The sequence below is a fragment of the Dama dama genome, chromosome 17, assembly GCF_033118175.1.
Source record: "Dama dama isolate Ldn47 chromosome 17, ASM3311817v1, whole genome shotgun sequence".
Lineage (NCBI taxonomy): Eukaryota > Metazoa > Chordata > Mammalia > Artiodactyla > Cervidae > Dama > Dama dama.
The window spans coordinates 31,178,775-31,202,531 of NC_083697.1; the positions used below are offsets into that span (position 1 = coordinate 31,178,775).

The window sequence follows — 23,757 nt, forward strand, 5'->3', positions numbered from 1 at the left end:
AACATTACTTTTATAATCACACAAATAAAAGCTATTATCTGTTTGCCTGGAATGAAAAAATCTGTTTTCCAAATCATATATTCTTAGGTTTTGTTAGTGATGGGTATTATATATAATAGGTGTGCAGCAGAACCTAATGAAATAAAAGTAGATCTTGGTTATTCACTTTTGGATTATCCACATAAACATTTTTAATACTATGTTTACTTTTTCACTGGTCCTTAATATGGGATATGTGTAAATTAAGTACAGATTACATTAAAACCATACAGATTACATTAAGACATACAAGCAAAGTTGTATGTCTGGAAAGTGAACATATAAAATAAGGTTGGATAGTTTTAAAACCAAAAGTAATCCGGTTTATAAACAGATCTTATATCTGTCCAACAAATGTTTGTAATACTGCGCATTATTGTAAATGTGATCTCATATAATAGCTAAGACATTTAATAAATCAGAAAAAGCTTGTGAGTTCCAAATTCTGGCAGTACTTGAACTGAACCACATTACCTTCTCAGGCATTGGTTCCAGTGATTGTGGAAGAAATCAGCAAGAAAACCTTGCTGATTCCATTTGTAAGATGATAAAACTGGATATTGAGACACAGAGGTAATAGAGCTTGTTCACATTTTCACTGTTTGGAGCCAAAGTGCTTGATGTGAGTGCACGAAAATACATAGCCATTGTTAAGCAGAACCCCTAGGCACTGTAGAAAGATTTTCAGTATCATCATAACTTGAAAATTTAAAACAACTATATGATTTTGCTTTAGCAATATCCAGCATCTAGCTGTTAGCGTGGAAAATGTCCAGAAAAACTGAGAAAATGTGTTTGTGCAAAGAATGAAAGGGAATGTACAGATAACGTCTAACTAGCATGCATAGGGACTTTGTGGCCACCTGTAAATATAAATACATATAACCACTTTCCCATCTGGTTTACCAATTTTTTCAAAAGAATTTCTTCTTTTATTGGCTGAAATACTTCTATAAAGAGACACTTTCCCCCTCACCTATCTTAGGGTTACACAGTGGTACAGTTCATATAGGAAAGGCAAGATATGGTAAGTGCTTGACTGCTTTTATCAGTTTTCAATAAAAGGAATTGACTCCTGTTTTCCAAAAGCAGATAATATTATTTTTTAGACGTGGCCAGTGGAACCTCTTCAGGTTACCTCCTGAGTCTCATAGACACATTCCTAATAGTCTTTAATAATTTTCTTTCTCTTTGGTATAACAGAAAGTTTCAGGTTTCTCTTATACGTTCCTTGTACTAGATCTTGAATCAACTGTATCTCCAATAAGCCATGGTTTCTTTTAGTGGAAAATTGTGTTTTAGTATCAGAGTCTGGTAACAATGATGCTGTGGTTAATAGATTGTTTCTGGGCCTTTTCAGTGTATAGACTAGGGAATTTTTTTTTTTTTTAAGTTAAAACAGCTTATACATTTATACTAGTAAGTGAAATTTGAGTTAAGCACTTTGGGTTCTTTAAACTTTTCTTGCATATATTTCTATCTTTTTCCTTCTACAGTAGTAATCCTGGTTTTCAAGCCCATGGCAAATGGTAGAATATGTCATGATTATTTATTTGCTTTATGCCACATGATATATGTAATAGTTTCAGTGTAACATTACCAGTACTACCTCACTGATAAAATTACTGAAAACAGTTAAATTTTCTTTGCATATACTTTCTCCATTTTCCCTCTTCATTTTAGCTTTTTAAAAATTCTGAAATACTTTGAAGCTTATAGAAAAGTCTTAAAAACAGTGTACACTTCTTATATACATTTCACTCAGTGCTTCCTATTTGATAAAATTTTACTGCATCTGCTTTATCATGCCCTTTCTTTCTTCCTGCTATCTCTCTTCCACCCCCACAGGTATACAGTTTGTTCTTATATTTTTTCCAGAACCAATCAAGAGTAAGTTGTAGACATGATATCCTATTACACCTAAGTAATTCAGTATATGTTTTTTAAGATAAGGACACTCATACATAACTCAGTATAGCTGTCAGAGTCATGAAATTAATGCAAGTACCTCATTCAGATTCTGCCAGTTCTCCCTGTTACATTGCATTTTTTGGCATATTTTGTTATCTAGATACCATCTTTTCTCTTTTCCTTTTTTAATTTTTATTTTATATTGGAGTATAGTTGATTAACAATATTGTGTTGGTTTTAGGTGTACAGTAAGGTGATTCAGTTATACATGTATCTATTTATTAAATTCTTTTCCCATTTGCCCAGAGAGATCCCTGTTGATTATCTGTTTTAAATACAGCAGTTTGTCAGTCTCAAACTCCCAGTTTATCCCTCTCCCCTATACTTCCCCCCACCTCATTCCTTCTCTAAGTCTGCAAGTCTTTCTGTTTTGTAAATAAGTATATTTGTATCATTTTTTTAAGATTCCACTTATAAGTGATATCATATTTGCCTTTGTCTGACTTTCTTCACTTAGTATAATCTCAAGGTCCATTCATGTTGCTGCAAATGGCATTATTTCATTCTTTTTAATGGCTTAGTAATATTCCATTGTGTATATGTGCCACGTCTGCTTTATCCACTCATCTGTTGATGGACTAGGTTGTTTTCATGTCTTGGCTATTGTAAACCGTGTTTCAGGGAACACTGGGGTGTACATATCATTTTGAACCATTTTTTCTTTGGATATATGCTCAAGAGTGGAATTGCTGGTAGCTCTTTTTAGTTTAAGGAACCTCCATACAATTTGTCATAGTGGTTGTACCAATTTGCGTTCAGTCTCTTTTCTTTCTTGATCTTTGTGTTTTTGATGAATGCAGGCCAGCTATTTTATAGATTTTCCCTCAATTTAGGTTTGGCTGACATTTCCTTAGGAATTTTTGGCACGCATACCATAGAAGTGATGTTGCATTCTTAGTGTAACATATCAGGGAACATGTTGATTTGGTCCTTACTGGTGAGGTTAACTTTGATCACTTGGTGAAGTTGGTATTACCGGGTTTGTCTACTCTAAACTTACTTTTTTTCCCCTCTTGTGATTAATAAGTATTTTGTGGGAAAATACTTTTAAACTCTGAATTCCTATTCTGCAACAAATTTCCACCAGCTCCTTTTAGCATCCATTGATAATTCTTTCCATTATAAATTTCTAATGGTTGCCAAATGTTGGTTTTCTTATTCCATTATTCCTTCTACAGTTTATTAGTTGACATTCAACCTTATTTATTAATATGGATTCATGGATTCCTATTTAATCCATTATTATCACCGTTCATTTTGATGCTCAGATTGCCTCAGATTTAATCAGTAGGAGCCCCTTCAAGCCCCTTCAAGCTTCTATGTCTTATAACATGTCCTCATCATTCTTTGAATTTCTTTACTTTCAAACACAAAAAAGTTTTCAAGCTCATATTCTCTGCCCTGGGAATCAATTCTTTCCCCAAGAGTTCTGATTCTTTTTAGTGGATAATGATACTTGGAAACTAAGATATAGACACTTGATAAATTCATTGCTACAAGTGTGTCATTGCCTCTAGACCCTCTTAGTAGCAGAGCTAAGAGATGTATGTATGCATGATGCATGAATGTATGTTATGTGTATCTGTGTGTTATATGCATTTGTGGATATACACATACCTATAGTAATTTACTCTATATTAATTTCGCAGTCTGTGCAAAGATTCACACACCTCCCTCTGAAGTCCATAGGGTTCTTTCTTGCCTTCTGCATTTTCATATTTGTAATTCCATTCTCTGACAGCCAAGAAATGTGACTCTTGTTACCATCAGTTTACTTATTTGTTCATTTTCCCCTATATGTAATGAGTTGCCTTTTTTGACCTCAGTGGTACATTGCCTGTCAAGCTCAGTCATGCTTTAGGCTTTGAGTATTAACGTTGGTCCCAATAAGTTGTCTTGGTCCAGGCCTCAGCTGCCAAGTTTAAAAGGAAGAGAAGACAGTTTCTGGCCTCCCCCTCCCCCCGCCCCCGACCACAGAAGGAAAGTCAGAGGAAGCCTGCCATTTAAAAATTATTGAACCTATCTACAGTGTCAGAGCACATTATCACTACATACTATGTACTCTCTTTTAGTTGTCATTCAGTCTTAATTCAATAGGTCACTGTACATTTAATGCTTACCATTGGTCCTTTTGTCATTGTATATCTATTTATTTTGGATTCCTAAAGCCTATAGTAGATTTCTAGGAAGGCCTTGTGGGAACTGTGTTCCCTAAGTTCTGGGGAATGTTGAAAACAGTTCATCTGTGGGTCTTAATACTTGAAGTTTTTGATGGATACAAAATCTTTGGCTCAAATTTTCTTTCTCTGGATATATAAGTATATTATTCTATTGTTTTATACAAGTACTACTGATGAGCAAAGACTGACAATCTAATACTCTTTCCTTTATAAGCCATTTAATCTTTTTGACTAGATGCCCAATTAATTTTACTAGAATATATCTTAATGTTGGTTTTTCTGGGTCTGTATTCTTAGATATGTAATTTGCCCTTTCATTATTTGGTTTCATATTTTTATTTTTATATCAGAAAAGTTTTCTCCAGTTATTGTTGGTTTTATTTTCTTTAATTTTCTTTTTCAGGACTCCTGTGTATGTTGGATCTTCTCTAACTTGACTTCAGTATTTGCCATTTCTTTCTAATTTTTTGTCTTTTTCATTTAATTAAAAAGTTTTCCTTCCTTTTTATGTTCTCTTTTACCTAGACAACATTATCTATTGTGTTTATTAACTCTTTGTTTCTTCTAGTTTAGTTCTTTTTTGGATTGATTCTTCCTTTTATTACCACCCCCCACCCCGAGTTTTATCACTTAAGCAATGGGTAGATAATTTGGGGGGTTGTTTTTGTTCAAATTTATGTTGTTCTTTTGTATAATGTATAATTTTAAAAAGTCTTTTCAGCTTGTTTTGAAATAGTAGGTTATAGTGTTTACCTATTTTGTTTGCAAGTCTTTGTGTTGTGCTTTCATTGTGTTGGAGATCTGTCCTGTTTTCTTTTATCTTTTGTAACTTTGTATCAGATTTAACTTTTATCATTTTATTTATTTTTATATGAAGTTAGTCTGTCAAAATACACAGAGATCTCCAGTTTCTATGTAGTGTTTGAAAATATGTCACCTTGATATATAAGATCTCTTCACTCTCTCCTTCCTCACGTGACCTGAATTTTCTATTTTCTTTTCTCCATTCCCCTGTCCTCTTCAGTTTGGATCCTGTTCCTAGAAATTTCTTCTTTATGTGGCTTTGCTCTAGAGAAGAGCTTTGACTGATTCGTTTTAAGAGTTCTAGTGACTGGAGTACTGTATGCCCTTAAGACTTTATTATAGATCCTTTCAATCACATGCTATTGTAGTGAGCAAAACCCATTTCTTTTTATTCCCTTTTCTTATTTTTGCCTGCTGTGTTTCATAGAGAGTCCTTGCTGGCTCTTTTGGAGTTATTTTGTTCTATGGGCTGATAAAATGCCCTGTTACTATCCTCTGTATTTCCCCTCACAAATACTAATACCCACATAGATCTTGCGACTGTTGGTGGTTTGTCCCAGCTTCTTGTATTTTGGGATTTTGTACATGATGTTTTGATTTTGTTACCTAACTGCTCTGGTTTTATGAGATTTAAAATTTAAGCTTCTGCCTTCCCAGAATTTCCACAGAACTTTTCATAGTAGTAAGTTGTGAACTACTACCCCCTAGACTATGATGGCTTCTACTCTCAAGGTCAATGTGATTGCATTAAATGTGAACTATAATTAAAAATAAACTATATGTTATTATCTTGTTAAACTACTAGATAGCTAGCTAATTAAGAGCCTTTCTGTACCATCTACAATTAAATTGTTATAAAAACTAAGTATCTTATGTATTTGGTGACCTCTTGAATGCATGAGCTATGAAAAAGATTTGGAAGAAATTTCTCTTATATGTTCAGTTCAGTTCAGTCACTCAGTTGTGTCCAACTCTTTGCAACCTCATGAACTGCAGCATGCCAGGCTTTCCTGTCCTTCACCAACTCGGGGAGCTTGCTCAAACTCATGTCCATCGAGTCAGTGATGCCATCCAACCATCTCATCCTCTGTTGTCCCCTTCTCTCCTGCCTTCAATCTTTCCCAGCATCAGAATCTTTTCCAATGAGTCAGTTCTTCTCATCAGGTGGCCAAAGTATTGGAGTTTCAGCTTCAGCAACAGTCCTTCCAATGAATATTCAGGACTGATTTCCTTGAGGATTGCCTGGTGGGACTCTTTGCAGTCCAAGGGACTCTCATGAGTCTTCTCCAGTGCCACCAATTCTTCGGCGCTCAGCTTTCTTTATAGTCCAACTCTCACATCCCTACATGACTACTGAAAAACCATAGCTTTGACTAGACAGACCTTTGTTGGTAAAGTAATGTCTCTGCTTTTTAATATGCTGTCTAGGTTGGTCATAGCTTTTCTTCCAAGGAGCAAGCGTCTTTTAATTTCATGGCTGCAGTCACCATCTGCAGTGATTTTGGAGCCCAAGAAAATAAAAGTCTGTCACTGGTTCCATTGTTTCCCCATCTATTTGCCATGAAGTGATGGGTCCAGATGCCATGATCTTAATTTTCTAAATGTTGAGTTTTAAGCCAACTTTTTCACTCTCCTCTTTGACTTTCATCAAGAGGCTCTTTAGTTCTTCTTCACTTTCTGCCATAAGGGTGGTGTCATTTGTGTATATGAGGTTATTGATATTTCTCCAAGCAATCTTGATTCCAGCTTCTGCTTCATCCAGCGTGGCATTTCACATGATGTACTCTGCATAGAAGTTAAATAAGCAGGGTGACAGTATACAGCCTTGACATACTCCTTTCCCGATTTGGAACCAGTCTGTTGTTCCATGTCTAGTTCTAACTGTTGCTTCTTGTCCTGCATACAGATTTCTCAGAAGACAGGTAAGGTGGTTTAGTATTCCCATCTGTTTAAGAATTCTCTGAAGTTTGCTGTGATCCACACAGTCAAAGCCTTTAGTGTATTCAATGAAGCAGATGTTTTTCTGGAATATTAAAAATAATTACTGACAGTTCTCTGGTGATCTACTGGTTAGGATTCAGCACTTTCATTACCATGACCTGGGTTCAGTACCTGGTCAGGGAACTGAGATCCCACAGGCTATGTGGCAATGACTGCTGGATTTTTTAAAATATCTATATAGCAGCTTTGGTGGTGGTGGTTTAGTCGCTAAGTCGTGTCCAACTCTTGCAACCCCATGGACTGTAGCCTGCCAGGGTCCTCTGTCTATGGGATTCTCCAGGCAAGAATACTGGAGTGGGTTGCCATTTCCTCCTCCAGGGGATCTTCCCGACCCAGGGATTGAACCCGGGTCTCCAGCATTGCAGGCAGACTCTTTATCAACTGAGCTACAAGGGAAGATATATAGCAGCTTTATTGAGATATAATTCACATATCTCACAGCTCATTCAGAGTATACCATTCAGTGGGTTCACAGAGTTGTGTAGCCATTGCAACCATTAATTCTAGAACATTTTCTTCATCACAGAAAGAAACCTCATACTCACTAGCAATCACTTCTTCTCCCAAATTTCATCCTTTCCTCCCCAGTAACCCTTGGCAACAACTGATCTTTCTGTCTCTAGATTTGCCTATTCTGTTCATTTTGTATAAATGGTATCATACAGTGTATTGTCTCTTGTGACTGACTTTTCACTTAGTATGTTTTCAAGGTTCAGCCATATTGCAGCATATAATACTTCATTTTTTTTTTATTGTCATAGTACTCCATTGTATGGACATTTCACATTTTATTCATCTACTCATCAGTTGATGGACATTTCAGTTGTTTCCACTTTTTTCCTATTATGAACAATACTGTTATGAACATATGTGAACCAGTTTTTGTATACATGTATGTTTTCATTTCTCATGGATATACACCGAGAGATAGGATTATTGGGTCAGATAATAACTATATGTTTACTCTTTTAAAGAACTACCAGATCTTTTTTCAAAGCAAGCACCCCATTTCCTGTTACCACTAGCAGTATATGAGTGTTCCTAGTAATTTTCCTAGTAATACATCCTTGCCAACACGTTATTGTCCACCTTGTTGATTATAGTCATCCTAGTGGATGTACAGTGGTATCTCAAGGTAGTAAATATCTTCTAGTGAAATCTTAGTGATAATTTTCTCTGTCTTTGTTTGTTTGAAAATGTTTTTAATCTTATATAATTTCCAGAAAATTAGTGCAGAACTCCGGAGAAGGCAGTGGCAACCCACTCCAGTACTCTTGCCTGGAAAATCCCATGGACGGAGGAGGCTGGTAGGCTGCAGTCCATGGGGTCGTGAAGAGTCAGACACGACTGAGCGACTTCACTTTCACTTTTCACTTTCATGCACTGGAGAAGGAAGTGGCAACCCACTCCAGTGTTCTTGCCTGGAGAATCCCAGGGATGGGGGAGCCTGGTGGGCTGTGGTCTGTGGGATCGCACAGAGTCTGACATGACTGAAGCGACTTAGCAGCAGCAGCAGCGCAAAACTCAAATTGACAGTTATTCTCCCTGAGCATTTTGAAGCTATTACTCAATTTAGCTGCCATTGTTGCTGTTGGGAAATAAGTAGGAAGTCTAACTTCTGTTTCTTTGTAGATAATCTCATCGACTACTTTAAGGATTATTGTTTTCTTTGGTATTTGGCAGTTTCACCATTTTATTACAAATAAAGTATGTCATAAGAAATTAGGTGATAGTAATTTTGAGTTATTAACATTAAACTTACTATTCTACTTCTAAATAGTGATTAGTGATCTGTGAACAGCTAAGTACATAAGAGAGTGCTTACTATCTATTTAAAAAGGCCCTGTGGTATATCTTTCTGGAGTATACATTTTGTCAGCTTTATAACTTTCTTCTTAAGACTATGTGTATGTACCTTGATGTAAACAGATGGAGTATGCTTTCCATATCTTTCTACAGCACTGTTGGAAATAATCATGAAAAATGGAAGCACTGCTGGAAATAGCCCTCGTTGCCGAAAACCATCAGGTAGTGGTGATCAAAGCAAACCTAATTGCACAAAGGACAGCTCATCTGGTTGTGGTGAAAGTGGAAAAGGCTACACCAAAGACCAAGTAGATGGAGTTCTCAGGTAGGAATGAATATGATTTATATGTGTCAGCTGTAGTTGATACTAATGTAAGTTTAATGTTGTAACACCTAAAAAATGGGTTTTAATTACAATTTGATAGAAGAACAGACATTGAGGAGTTGAACTCTTGGTGTCTTATGCTTTATATTCTTTATAAAGTAGTGTAAATTACCAATTCTATTGAAATTTCCATCTTTTAAATATAAGGCACAAAACCAATTACAAAAAAAAATTTTTTTAGGAAAATTGCTTCAATTTTTTTGACACAGTACAATGAAACCTTTCCTGATGGCTCAGTGGTAAAGAATCCCCTTGCCAATGCAGGATACGTGGGTTTTATCCCTTGGTCTGGAAGAGCCCCTGGAGAAGGGAATGGCAACTCAACTCCAGTATACTTGCCTGGGAAATCCCATGGACAGAGGAGCCTGGTGGGCTATAGTCCAGGGGGTCGCAAAAGAGACAGACACGACTTAGCAACTAAACAAACAAACAAAAAACAAAACAAACAACAACAACAAATGTGTATATATATATGTATGAAGGATAATTTCATATGAGGAGCATATTGTGGGTAATTGCAAAGCATTTTCAATTTTCTACTTATATAAATGAAGGATAATTTTTTTTTCTATTTATATTCTTTCTTTAAGGCTGTCTTTATATATAGCAAGTACTACAATGTCTTCTCCTTTTAGTATTTTTTCTTATTCTCATTATTCTGCTTCAGTGTTTTATTTTTACTTCATGATACACCTCTACTTAAAGCAAAAAAATTAGGTAGAATTGGTAAATTATGAACTGGGTTTTGGAGATTTAACTTTATTAATTTTGTAATTAAGAAAATGTCTTCTGGAAAGAAAATGAACTGACTATGAAACACTAGAAAAAATACTGTTATTCCCTTGTACAGCTTAAGGAGGCTGTATTGATGTTGTACTGAAATTGCTCTCTAGGAAGTCTAAAGTATAAGGGTGAAGGACTCTGAACAGTGATTAATCAGATAATTCAACTTGGAGAGTGAATAGCAGTGAACTAGCTTAAGTGAAGAGTAGGCAAAGCTAGTTTTCTTTCTCTTTTGCCCTTTCTTATCCTCTTTTAACCTGACTTCCTTTTTTTTTTTTTCCTTTTTTACTCCATTCTTATTTTTAGTTAGTTCTTTTTAACTCAGCATTATTTGGAATTGAAGTTATTTTAAAATTAAGTATCAATGTATTTATATTTTACTTTTTTTCATACCTATGCTAAAGTTTAAATGTAACATTTTATCTGTATGTGACCACAATAAGAACAAAGACTCCCTGATTATGATAAAGTCATGATAAAGGTATTCAATTGGCCTGAATGGTAGTGAAGTCCTTTAAGAATTATAAATAATGTTGGTGACCACTTTTATAACTGTAGTGTTGCGTCAGAGGCTGAATAGGTGAGATAAGTGAATAAATGAGAGACTTGCTTTTGAATTCCTTTAAGAAAAAGCTTCTACTAAACAGTGTGCTGAAATGTGTTCCAGGAAGCCATATCTCTCCAAAAACCAAATTGTATTTTCTGGTAGAAATTACTTTTTACCAGGAGAACATATTCTCAGTAAAAGACCTAGAGTGAATTTTGTTATATGTGATTTTTATTTAGAATTATTTTATAATTTGTTTTTAAAGAAAGACTATAGAATCACCTATATATTGGAAAATATACCCCCTTCCCCAAATAATTGAAATTTTGGAGAATAGGAATCTCCTAAATCTGATATTATTTTTTAAAAATCTCTTTTCTTCATTTCTTCTACTCTAGCCTTGAAAGGAAAAGAGGAGTAGCTCAAGGTATGGTAGAAATAAAGAAAGAAGAGCAATGTTTTGTTTTCCTCTCTTTTTTAGTAGCTAGGCAGGGGGACATTTTGAGAATGGAAGAATGAAAGATGATGATGGGTGCAGATCCACTTTTGTATGTGGCCAGAATTGGGCAGATGGAAATAAAATGTTGAGAGAGATCCTGTCTGTTGGGTCTGTATTCTCTTTGAAATTGGAGATGAAGTTATCCTCTGAAGTTAGAAGAAAGATATGAGTTTGAAAGCTTGAGAAGAATGGTGAAAGTATGGAATACTTGCAGACAGAAAGGCAGACAGGAAGGGAGGATTGCTGGCTAGCACTGAGGAGCCAGCCAAGTTTCAGATTGAATTCTTAGTGAGTTACAAGAATTAGCTTAGTTTTATGCCTGTGTTTAGAGATTGTTTCTCTGGTCAATTTTAGCATACCTTTTTATTGTATTACATAAATGTAGTTTTTGGGGGGATTAATATGATCAGAACATTCTTTAATAGAATCCCTGAGTTATTCAGAGTATTTCATTTGCTGCCTTATATAAGAGTTGCTTAGCTTTAGCTAATCATGTAACACTTATTCATCATATTAGCCTTCATAAGTGTTGCTTTAGTGAGGTAACAGATCACCAGCAAACACATGCTGTGTGTTTTTGTTTTACCTATACACAGGGGATTTTTCTGAAGAAAGCCATGTTATCTTGTTGGTTAGCATGATTATGCAAACAAGTTGCTCAGTGACATGGCTCAAAGGGAGAAGCCATGCAATAATACTGTATCCATTGCATAAGTAAGAGCTAGCATACAGTAAGACTGAACAAAAAGTATGTAACTTTGTAAAATTCATATTCTGTGAAACTAAGCACTGTTTATTGTCTCTGAGTGTTGAAATGTGTTGAAAAATCACAGTGCAAAAGGTGTCATAGATCTTATTTGAAGAGATTTTTAATATCTCATTGGGAAAAAAGCCCATCTTTTTGTTTTAAAAATATAAGATCGGTGTGAAATCATTAACTGGCCATCATTTTATCAGTTAGGAACACTTTTCGTATAACCGTTAAAATTATCTGAATTATGGGGATTTCATTAGGATTGATTTTAAGCTATCGTTCTTTGAATGGAAACGAGTCATTTTGCTAAATTTATAAAATCAATAATCTTTTGTCTCAGGAATAAAGAATTATTTTCCTAAATACCAATTGAATTTGGAGTATATTTAAAAATCATCTATAATAACAATAACAAAAAGTCATCTATAACATATGAAAAAAGAATAGAACAAGGCCTCCCTGCCCCAGCCAATATGCTTTCTAGCACATAAAGGAAGACATAAAAGTTGAGCCATTCATACTTCTTCCTTGTTGAGCTCCTAGACAAATTTTTCTGGCCTTTGTCCACAATATTTCCTTCCAGCGCAGGTAACAGTTTACCTCTTTTTAATTTATTTTCTTTTTCCATCCTTCCTTTCCTTCTTTTTTAATTCTTTGATGAGGATGGCGAAGAAGGAGCAAACTATAAAAAGTGTGATAAATGCATTTAGCTGGTGAAAAGGAGTATGATAAACAATATGTGGATTAAAAGTAATACGTGAATGGTAGTTTCTTATTTAGGTGTGAAAATTTAAGTAAATGAGTATATTTTTAGCATTACTTGAAATATGTAGTCTATAGTTTGTCCATTGGTGACATTGGCTTTATACCTCTCTACTGGCTTCTCAAAGAATTTCTCCTCTTCCGGACACACAGTAGGTGTTCTGTACATGTCCTTCTTCCCTTTATTTCTGTCACATACTTTCTTAACTTATCTAGGAAAATGAGTCTCTACAAAGGTAGAGTAATCATCTTCTGTTTTGTTCACTAACTGATCTCAAAAGCCCTGGGATATAAATATTATTGACTCAATAATGAATTGATAAATATTAATTATTTATTGCTCAATAAATATTATTTCCTAAATAAAGGAAATGCCATGCTTATGAAATAAAATTGACTTGTGTCAGTATTTATTATCAAAAGTAGAAAAGTCTAATTTTAATTGTTACTATTATGAAGAAGACTGCCTAACAGATTTTTGTTGATGTGATTATAAAAGAACTCTATAATCTTTTCAGTGTGTTCTCTTTTTACCCTTGTTCATATAACAAATGATGAATGCTTTCATTATGAAAGGAAAGCTGAAGTTCATTTATTCCATAAATATTTACCAAGCACAGTGATGACTGATAGGTTTAGTAGTGAAAGAAGGTCAATCTTTTCTCTTTTCTTTGAACACTTAGAGTCAGTCTTTGCAGTCCTCTAGCTGTCAGTGAACAATTGTGCCTCAGATCCATTAATCTCTTACTACCTGTCATCAAGCCACTCATACATGGAACACATTTAAAGTCATAAAGTACACACCAAAAAATATGTAAAATATATCTGTTTTAGTGAAGGAAAATTATTAGGTCATGAGAAAATGTAAGCATCCAAAAGGATTAATGTTCTTTGCTCCATTCACAGTACTTCCTTTCTAACCTACTTCAGAGACTCTGGGCTTAAATTTTGCATATTTAGGGTTATAAACAATGTAAGTAGTCTTTTAAGAGTGTGTTCATCAAAATGAAAATCAGGTGTAACAAATGTTTTTGAGTCCCATAATGTATTTTATTATGAGATTTTATCTTTCATAGAGAGTGATACATGTGAACTCTCTTTAACATTGCCTAGCTGAATTCACTTGCTTTGACATTTAAGCCATAGGATACAGTAGTTGTTTTACATGCACCAAACTGTTGCTTTGATATTTGGTTAGGTTTGCATTATGCAACAACAAAACTCTTGAAATGCAATGTCTGTTAATCCTTAGCTGTGACATCTTGAGAGGAGTTTTGGGATTTCTTAGGTATTTAAGAGTGCTATGAAATTGTTCTTACTCTCTCATTTTTAGTATGTGCTCTGTCCTCCATCCATATTTGTTATGAGCTCTGCTTTACTTCTCTGTGGTTGTGATAGATTGTACAAGGACATTCTCACGGCCAATTCTTCTTAGAGTTAGAGAGAGGTTGGAAAGATGGTCTGTGCTTGAAGAGAATGGAGCAGTGACCCTTGATGAATAAATGATCATTTGATATTGAGGAAAGAATACACAAATAGTTCTTTATACTATTCTAACCAATAAAAAATTAATATTACTCAAAGTTCTTCCTTGAAATTTACTTATAACACACTCTCTTGTTCACAGCATAAACAAATGTAAAAATTACTATGAAGTACTTGGAGTAACCAAAGATGCTGGTGATGAAGATTTGAAAAAAGCTTATAGAAAGCTTGCTTTGAAGTTTCATCCAGACAAAAACCATGCACCTGGAGCAACAGATGCTTTTAAAAGTAAAGTAAACCTTTTAAAGCAATTTTCTCAGCTCTTTTTAAAATTTACTTTACAGTATTTCAGATACTAAGTCCTACCTTTAGACTGGTGCATTTAAGACCAGCATAAGCATGGGTCCTCAAAAGTCTTTAAAACTTAACTTGTTACACCAAGAGCCAAACAGATAATGTTTGGCTTCACAAAAGCAAGATGTCAGTTTTGGCAAATTTCAAAGTAACTTTTCTAGATACACAAGCATGCTTTCTTGTTTACCATACAAGTAGTATGATGACTATGCATGAGCTTCTAGCATATTACCAGCTGATTCTAAAGGAATTAAAAGCAAAATATATTTTCTGTGAGGTTTTAAAATATTAGAGACTATCTAGAATTGGAAAATTACTTAGGATCACTGTTTGTCCAGTGTTCTTCTGTTTCTGTTAACTCCAGACAATTTTTTGCATTTTTCATATGTAGTTCTAACATGACTTTTTTTTTCTCCAAGAATGTTTCTTTCCTCTTGACTACTATTCATTTTTCTTTGTTATTTCAGTTTTTTTGTCAATTTAGTAAACAAGCGTGAGAGAACTGATTTTATAATTTCATGTTTATTACAATTTATTCATAAGAGTTCTTTTCTGGTTAATAAGAAAATCCTTAAATTTGCAATTATTTGTTTTTGCGAATTTGGCATTCATAGAGCCAATGTATGATCTTTACGGTGAAGTGCTGGGGTCTTGGAATAACAGAAAGGAGATACTAATTTTTTAAATTTTCCTAAAAAAAATAGATGACTCAATTGGTGATTCAACAAAATCCCATTAAAATTGTTTCCAGAACGGTTTTATTTCTTAAAGGAAGTTGCCAATCAACATACATTTGAGGATTATTAATATAGTTCAATAAAAGCAGCTGCCAAAGTGGTACTGGTGAAATTAAAATATCACTGTGACAGTAAGAACCTTCTCTGATTGTTTCCTTAAATTAAAAGTAGCATATTGAAAGTACAGAAAAGGCTTCTTTACTCAAAAACACTAACTTTTACCACATATTCCCCCCACAAAGTTAAAAAACTTTTTTTCACATTCTGAATTAAAATCATTTAATTTAAATTTTGTTGTGTTTTTAAGATGTTTAAAGTGTTTGGCAGTGAATTATTTGCATGTCTGTGATCTGTTAGATGATTTCAGTATTAATTCTTCATTAATGCTAAGAACATGCTTCTTTCTCCCATTTCTGTATTGAAATTGTGTTATTAATAGCATTATTGGTCTTAGAATAACAGTGAGTGGATCTACCAATATTTTTACAGCTTGTGTTGTGTTTTGAAGAGATGAGCAACATAAATGTCACCCCACACAGACACTCAGAGAAGTTTTACAAAGGTGATACTACTTTGATGTGTAGAGTCTAATGCTCTGATTTGCAAAACTAGAAGCAATATTTATCAACATGCTGGGTGGTGACTCATCTGTAGAGGAAAGGTGCTCATTATTCAATACACAGAAGGTTATTTGTAAATCAGAATGCTGATTTATTAATCCCAAAGAGGATCATAATAGGGTGGGGGTTGATGAGCCCATTTTTCATTGAGTAAAACTACACAGAAAACCCAGATTGTTGGAACTTCCCTGGTGATCCAGTGGTTATGACTCTCTGCTTCCATTTCAAGGGGCATAGTAGGTTCAGTCCCTGGATGGGGAATCCTGCATGCCCCATGGTACAGCTATAAAGAAATAAAAAAAAAACCCAGACTGTAAGCCGCAGAAGATTGGTGAACAAAGGTAGTTAATTAGACAGTATCATTGCTAGTATTTCATCACAGAGAAGTGGCAAGTTTCCTTCATTCAGCACATAGGATCTGTTCATGACCTTCTGAATCATCTTATTTTCTCTTTAATCAATTGATCTTAACTTCTGTGTCTGGGATACCAAGCTATTCAGTCTAATAGTTTTTTGTTTGTATAAGAGATAAGTATAGATTTATTGCTCTGTGATTGCTAAAATACTTTTTTACAGAAGATGGAAACCATTTTTTTTTTTTTTAATTTTCTTCTAGAATAGAAAAAGAGACAATTAGTTAAGGAATGAGATTAGATAGAAGAGATATTTTCATTGTGTGTTTTGTAAAACTTTAAAAACAAAAGCTTACCATCAAAGAGGGTAGATTAAATGAACTCTTAAGTTCATGTAACTCTTTGTCCTTTAACTAGGTTTGTGAATTTCTCAAGGCAGGGAATATTTTATTTACATCTAGACAATAACTTGCATAATATATATAAACACACCTTTAAAAATATTTGAAATGGATCCCTTTCCTTCTCTCTGATGTGGATATTTTCAAAACATGCCCTGTCTGCATTATCTTCAAAGACTCGAAGTATTTCATAGACTGTTTGAATAATACAGGTGCCTGTTGACATACACGTGAATCTGATTACAAAGGGCATTGATTAGCTGTTTGTATGTTTGCTTGTTAAATAACAATGGATCAGATGCTACTGTCTATGTCAGGTTTGGTAGTTCAGTATTCTTTTTTTTCTTTCTTTTTGACTCTGCTAGGTCTTCATTGTTGCATGGGCTTTTCTCTAGTTGTGGCAAGCAAGGGCCACTCTCTAGTAATGTTGAGTAGGCTTCTCATTGCGGTGGCTTCTTCTGTTGCAGAGCCAGGCTCTAGGGCACATGAGCTTCAGTAGTTGTGGTTCCCAGGCTCTCGAGCACAGGCTCAATAGCTGTGGCTCATGGGCTTAGTTGATACGAGGCATGTGGTGGGATCTTCCTGGACCAGGGATTGAACCTGTGTCATCTGCATTGGCAGGCGGATTCTTTACCACTGAGCCACAAAGGAAGCCCCTCAGTATTCTTAACATTTAGAGTGAATTTCTAAGAGTAGAGAAGTCAGTCTACCTTATGGGCTAGTTCTTCTAGAGAAATACAAGAAGAAAATATGAGATATCCTCTTATTAAATGAATTTGTAATTTATGAAGAGGAGACAAATCTCACACAGAACATTTGGAATAATAGCCATATGACCCAGCAATCCCACTTCTGGTCATTCCCATTTTTAAAACTTTAATGCTATTAAAAATCTTCTGAAGTAAACAGGGACCAGTGTCATCCCTTTGCAAGTAAGAAAATTTGAGTCTCAAAGAGATTAACTGATTTACCCAGGATCTCCCAGAAGACTGAATGTAATTAAAATTCAAAACATAGAATAAAAATATCCAAAGAAAAGTCAGAAAGATACAGTAGAGTTATAATCAGAGTAATTGAAGCAGCCTTCATATTATAGGTGAGAATGAAGTATTTTCAAGATGAGTATGATTTCTTTGGTTAGAGAAGATGGCAGAAACTTGGGTATGAGAATGAGGGAAGTGATTTAAAAGTCAATGAGGACTTCCACTTTCAGGAAGACTTTTCCCTGTTATTCACACTAAAGTACAACTGAAAATTAGTTATAAAACAAATCAAATATAAGTTGTTCAACATAGTGTTGAAAATTCTAATCAGTACATTTAGGTGAGAGAAAGAAATGAAAGGCACACGAACTGTCCCTATTTGCAAATAATATGATCATGTATAAAATACCTAAGGAATGTACCGAAAAGAAAAAAAATCCTAGAACCAATAAGTGAATCCTGCAAGATTTCAGGGTATAAGATAAACATAAAAAGATCAATTACTATTTAGTATATTTCTGCATACTAATATATACTATTTAGTATATTTCTGCACACTAGCATGTAGACACTGAAATTAAAAAATGCATTACCATTTATAATCACACACAAGAAATACTTCAGTGTAAATTTAACAAAACTTGTATAAGATTTGTATTGCTGAAAACTATATAATATTAATGAAAGAAATCAGAGAGGATCTAAATAAATGGAATGATATATCATGTTCATAGATTGAAAGACATAATAGTAAAGATGTCAAGACTCCCCAAGTTGATACACACATTTAATATAGTTCCTGTCAAAATCTTAACAGACTTCTTTGTAGATAAAAGGAAGTTTATTCTAAAAGTCATATGGAAAATACAAAGAACCTGAATAAATGATTCATTAAAGGAGTAGGAGTAATAAGTGTACCTGATTTCAGGACTTACTTTATAGCTGTGGTTAGCAAAATAGTATAGAATTGGCAGAAGGAGAGACACACAGATCAGTGGAACAGGATGGGAACCCATAGAGATGGGTTCCCGTGATGACAGATGACAGAGATGCAAAATCAATTCAGTGGAGGAAAGATAGCCTTTTCAACAAAATAGTTTTAGAGCAGCTGGACATTCATAGGCAAAACAAACAACAAAATTTAACCTTGAAATAAGTCTCATGCTTTATATAAGAATGAGTTCAACATGAATCTTATAAAGTCTAAAACAACACTTCAACTTTTAGCAAAAAATCATGGGAGCAAATTTTTAGGATCTTAGGCTATGCAATGACTTCTTAAGACTTAACACTAGACAGTTTATAACACAAAAAGTAGATAAGTTGAACTTGATCAAAAATTTTTTTTGTTTGCTTTGCAAAGATGCTATGAAGTAGAAGAAAAGCAACAAGGGAGGAGAAAATATTTGCCAAGCACATACCTATCTGACAAAGGACTAGTGTCTAGAATATATAAAGAACTCCCCCAAACTCCCAATTTAAAAAAATAGACAACCCTATTAGAAAATGGATATGCGACAGGAAGAGACATCCTGCTAAAGATTTTATACACATGGCAAGTATGCATGTGAAAAAGTTTTTAACATCATTCATTAGCCATTAGAGATATTGCAAAGTAAGACCAAAATGAGATTCTACTGCACACCTATCAGAATGGTTAAAATTTTAAAAAGTAAGAACACCAAATACTGGTACAGATGCAGAGTACCTGGATCACTTACACATTGCTGATGGGTTATGAGATGACACAGTCACTCTGTAAAACAGTTTGGCAGTTTCTCACAAAACTAAGTATTTAACTAATAGACAACCCAGCAATTGCATTTCTAGGAATTTATCCTAGAAATAAAAATATATATTTACACACAAACCTGGTCATGAATGTACACAGCAGTTTTATTTGTAATAACCAAAACCTAGAAACAACTCAGATGTTGTTCATTGGGTGATTAGTGAAACAGTGATACATCCATACCATGGAGAACTAATCAGCAATAAAAGGAATGAATGACTTACATAACAGCTTGGTTCAATCTCCAAAGAATTAAGCTGATTGAAAAAAGTCAGTCCAGGAGATTTCATTCCATTTACATACTGTGTTATTTCATTGATTTAACATTCTTGTAATGTCAAAATTATAGAAATAGAGAAGACAAGTCAGTAGTTGTGGGGAGTTAAAGGGGGAAGGAGGAGAAGGAAGTAGGTGTGTGTATAAAAGGGCAGCCTGAGATGGTGCTGCAAATGTTTTATATCCTGATTGTTATCAATGTCAGTATCCTTGATATAATAATTTTGTAAGGTATTACCATGGGGGAAATTAGGTAATGGGTAGAAGAGTCTACCTATATTATTCTTTACAACTTCATATGAATCTAAAGTTAGCCTCAAAATAAACAGTGTAACTAAAGGAAAATGAATAAAGTAGAATGTATCTTTTTGTGAAGTAAACAACACTGAGTTGGAAATGTGTTTTGTGAGGCTTTGAATACCAAAATGAATTTTGATTTTAATTATTAAGATAATAAAGAACTGAAAAAAGTCTTGATTATAGGTATAGCACAAGGTAAATAAATAGAAAATTAGTCACAGTAGATAGACTAAATTGTCTTACATATACAATTATGAATTATGACAATTGTTCACAAATATCTTTTGAAATATCATAACATTTGGAAGTTATTTTTATAGCAAAGCCTTAGAAGTAGAATTGAGTTGCCAATATATAAATAGTTTAAAAAGTAATAGCATTATGAACCTGAAATAGGTTCAGTGTATAGAGGTTAAGAATCCTAAAACTGTTGCTAATACTGGAAGTACAACTTTGGCAGATATTGATAGATATGCTTCTTTTTTGGGTATGTACCTTGGTGGTGTTTATAAGTACATTACTTGGATCTCTGATTATGGTTTCCCATTGGATCAACATTATAAATGATTGCTATATTTCTGAGTCATAGATCTGTTTGGAAATCTAAGGAAAGTTTTGGGCCATCTCCTCAAGATAAATGGACTATTCACCTAAATTTTCATTCCATAGTGTTCACAGATGACTGGAAAGCTATCTCAGAATCAGAAAAAAGTTCCAGAGTATCTGCATATAATTAATTTCAATGTGATATGTAGTCATCCAGAAACAACTACCTAATGAGCATCTATTTGCTTGCTCAGTACCTATGACAACCACCACATGGGATCCATAAAGTATTTAAAAACAATCCCATATGTAAGAGGCTTATGATCTAGTTTGAGAAGCAAGTTGTATTTATAAAATGATTAGTTATTAGAAGTTTCAGAATAAGAATAGGGTAATTCCTGCTGTTAGATTAAAGCAGTACAGTTTTTGTGAATTACCTCAAGAAGACATTTTGGTAATTAATGTGCTCTTTTGGACATGGAAATGTGATATAGGAAATCAAACTTTTTATGAATATCACAAAAGTAGCAAAGTAAGATAGGAAAACTAGAGACTATATGGATTCATTTTTTTAAAAATTCAGACTTTGTGCTAGACTATGGGGATATTGCAATGAAACACACAGTTCCTACCTTCATGGAGTTGACAGTTTAAGAGAAATAAATTGTTCAGGATTAGAATGGAGAATAGCTCACTCTGGGCTGGCATGTGCAAGAAAAATTTTATGGTGTAGGTTGCAGAGAGTTAGCTTACTATGCTAAAATAAATTTGATCTTAAACAAGTTTCATAACCTTTTTGAAACTTGGGAACTTCATCTGTAAAGTGGGGATAGTAATGGATAATGTAATAAGATATTTGGGTTCAGAGCCTGGCAGTTGGTAGCTATTGCTGTTATTATTGGTTTGAAGGGCACTAGTGAGTGACTAGATTAGGATACTCAAACAGGAAATAATAGCAGGCTATTAGGGGATAGAGCACAATAGTAAGAAAGCAAGATGGGCATTCGTTTATGTTCAAGGCAGTAGGGAGACTGTACTGTATAAAAAATTGTATTGGAAGGTAATACATATAATTACAAGCAATGTATATAATACCTTTAAAAGAAATTGTTACTGTTGTGTTTTGTTTTCTGATTAGCCTCAAGTATTTTTTGTTGTTGTTTGACAAGTAGCTTTTATATGGTACAGTCTTTTTTAATGTAAAAACTTTGCTTATCAACTTCTCATTACTTTTTCAGAGATTGGAAATGCTTATGCTGTTTTAAGCAATCCAGAAAAACGAAAGCAGTATGACCTCACAGGCAATGAAGAACAAGCATGTAATCAGCAGAACAATGGTAGATTTAATTTCCATAGAGGTTGTGAAGCAGATATAACGCCAGAAGATTTGTTTAATATATTCTTTGGTGGAGGATTTCCTTCAGGTATTTTAGTATTAATTATAAATATTATATTTTATGAAGCTAGAGATCCTCACCACCAATTAGGCTGTTTAGAGATTTATGTACCTCTCTCTGACATTTCTTATAGTATTATGATCCTGTGATAGTTCTTCATAAAAATAGGAGAAAAATGTAGACTTATTAACTTTATTGTAAGTCTGTCTTTTTCCCATAATATATTTTAATTTTAAAAAGATGTTCTGTATTTTACATAAAGCTGAAGAAAGGATCTATAAGTGGGAAATCCAGTGGCAACATCTTAGTTAAATGCTGTTACAACTATAGGAAGTAATCTGTCTGTTGGAGGACTATTTGACATGGGTTCTTTGAAGATCTTCATAGATACTTCATTAATAGCATTATAGATATATTATGAATACATGTGGAGATACTTTCCATTGAAATATTAAAATGTCTGAAACATTGGTTCTATATAAAGTAAGTGGGTTTTAACAACTTACATTACATTAAGATAGAAATAATTACTTGAACTAGGCTATCAAAGTAAAGTACTGTAGAAGTATTACTAAATAAATAGACAGCATATGTAGTATTGAGTTTTACTTACATTTACTGTGAGTTGCTTGTGTGGAAATTAATTTTTTCTAAGAGTAGCTTCTCTACAGTGTTTAAAATTGTAGCTCTAGTCTTGTTTACCACAGTTTAAAAAGGTGCTGAGTTAAACATCCCATTCAAAATTAGGAGAGTCTTTATGAATGTAGCAGTATAATTTGGCGTGGTAGCACTGTCTGATATTATTGAGAAACATTGTGGTCATTGATAAGGTATTTTGTAAAACATCCTTGAAAGAAAGAGGATATGTAAAACAAATTAATGACTGAAAATATAACCTTGACATATTAGGATATATAATTCCCTCTCATAGAAAAATTATTCAGGCTGATAATTTTGACTAAAAATATGCTAGGAACAATTAGAAATCTTTTAGGAAATAGTGACTTTCTGATAGTTGATCTGCAGTTATTTTGCTTGTCTTAACATAGTTTACTTTAGCAGTGATAGCCATTGCTCATTGGTCACCTTTTTTTGTAAACAACTTGAATGTCATCAACAAGAAAATGTTGGAAAGTTGTAGTCCACCTGTACCATAGTATATTATACAGCTGTTTTTTTTTTAATGAATGAAAGTAGTATCATTTGATTTCTAGAGGTACTTGTGTTTCATTGATAAATGCAGAAGGCACAGTTTCAGATTAATGATCCCAGGTTTGTAAAATCAACCAACCACAACAAAAGTCCTGTTTGTATGCAGTATTAGAGAGGAATTCTTACTCAAGTTTTCATCAAAGAAGAGTCTCTCCTTTACTTTAAGGGAAACAAAGAAGAATCATTCCAGGTTTTGTCCACTCTTCATACACAGGAGGGCAATAAAAGTTCATTAGTCAAATGTGCATTATTTTAGTAATTAAAAAAATAAAAATATAAAGGAAAATATAATTTTTCTGATCATAACTTTTCTCCCTAATTTAACCTTGCTTTTAATTTTCTAGGTAGTGTACATTCATTTTCAAATGGACGAGCTGGTTATAGCAATCAACATCAGCATCGACATAGTGGACATGAAAGAGAAGAAGAAAGAGGAGATGTATGTTTATGATATGATTAGAAATCAGAAAATGGCAAATTTCAGCTCAGGGAAAGGATAGAGTTGTCTGAAAATAGATTACATTGTTTTAAAAGGAAATAATGAGTTTTCTTTTGCCAGAGGTGTTCGGTATAGACCAGAGAACCCCCTAGGGATATTGGGGGCCAGGAGAAGAAGTCAGGGTGGCAGGCTGTTGGGCAATATGACACCTTCACATTTGATATTCTATGGTCTGAATGAAGATAAACCTCAAATGTCCATGTCCCTAAGGCAAATTCTTATTGTTGGGTCAAAGAATTTAGGATTAATACTGAACAACTTAAATTAGAAG

The 23,757-nt window shown here is 33.9% G+C and overlaps 1 protein-coding gene across 2 annotated transcripts in view; it reads left to right on the forward strand.

Annotated features, from left to right (window-relative positions):
- Nucleotides 1-23,757, forward strand: part of DNAJB14 (DnaJ heat shock protein family (Hsp40) member B14) — a 42,122-nt gene that overhangs the window by 6,622 nt on the left and 11,743 nt on the right. The window contains exons 2-5 of one of the 2 annotated variants that reach the window (XM_061164337.1): nt 8,955-9,126; nt 14,159-14,304; nt 21,617-21,802; nt 23,332-23,426. In XM_061164337.1, coding sequence (XP_061020320.1) covers nt 8,955-9,126; nt 14,159-14,304; nt 21,617-21,802; nt 23,332-23,426 — 599 coding nt within the window. The remainder of the gene's footprint in view (nt 1-8,954; nt 9,127-14,158; nt 14,305-21,616; nt 21,803-23,331; nt 23,427-23,757) is intronic. The other variant, XM_061164339.1, reaches the window with a different exon arrangement.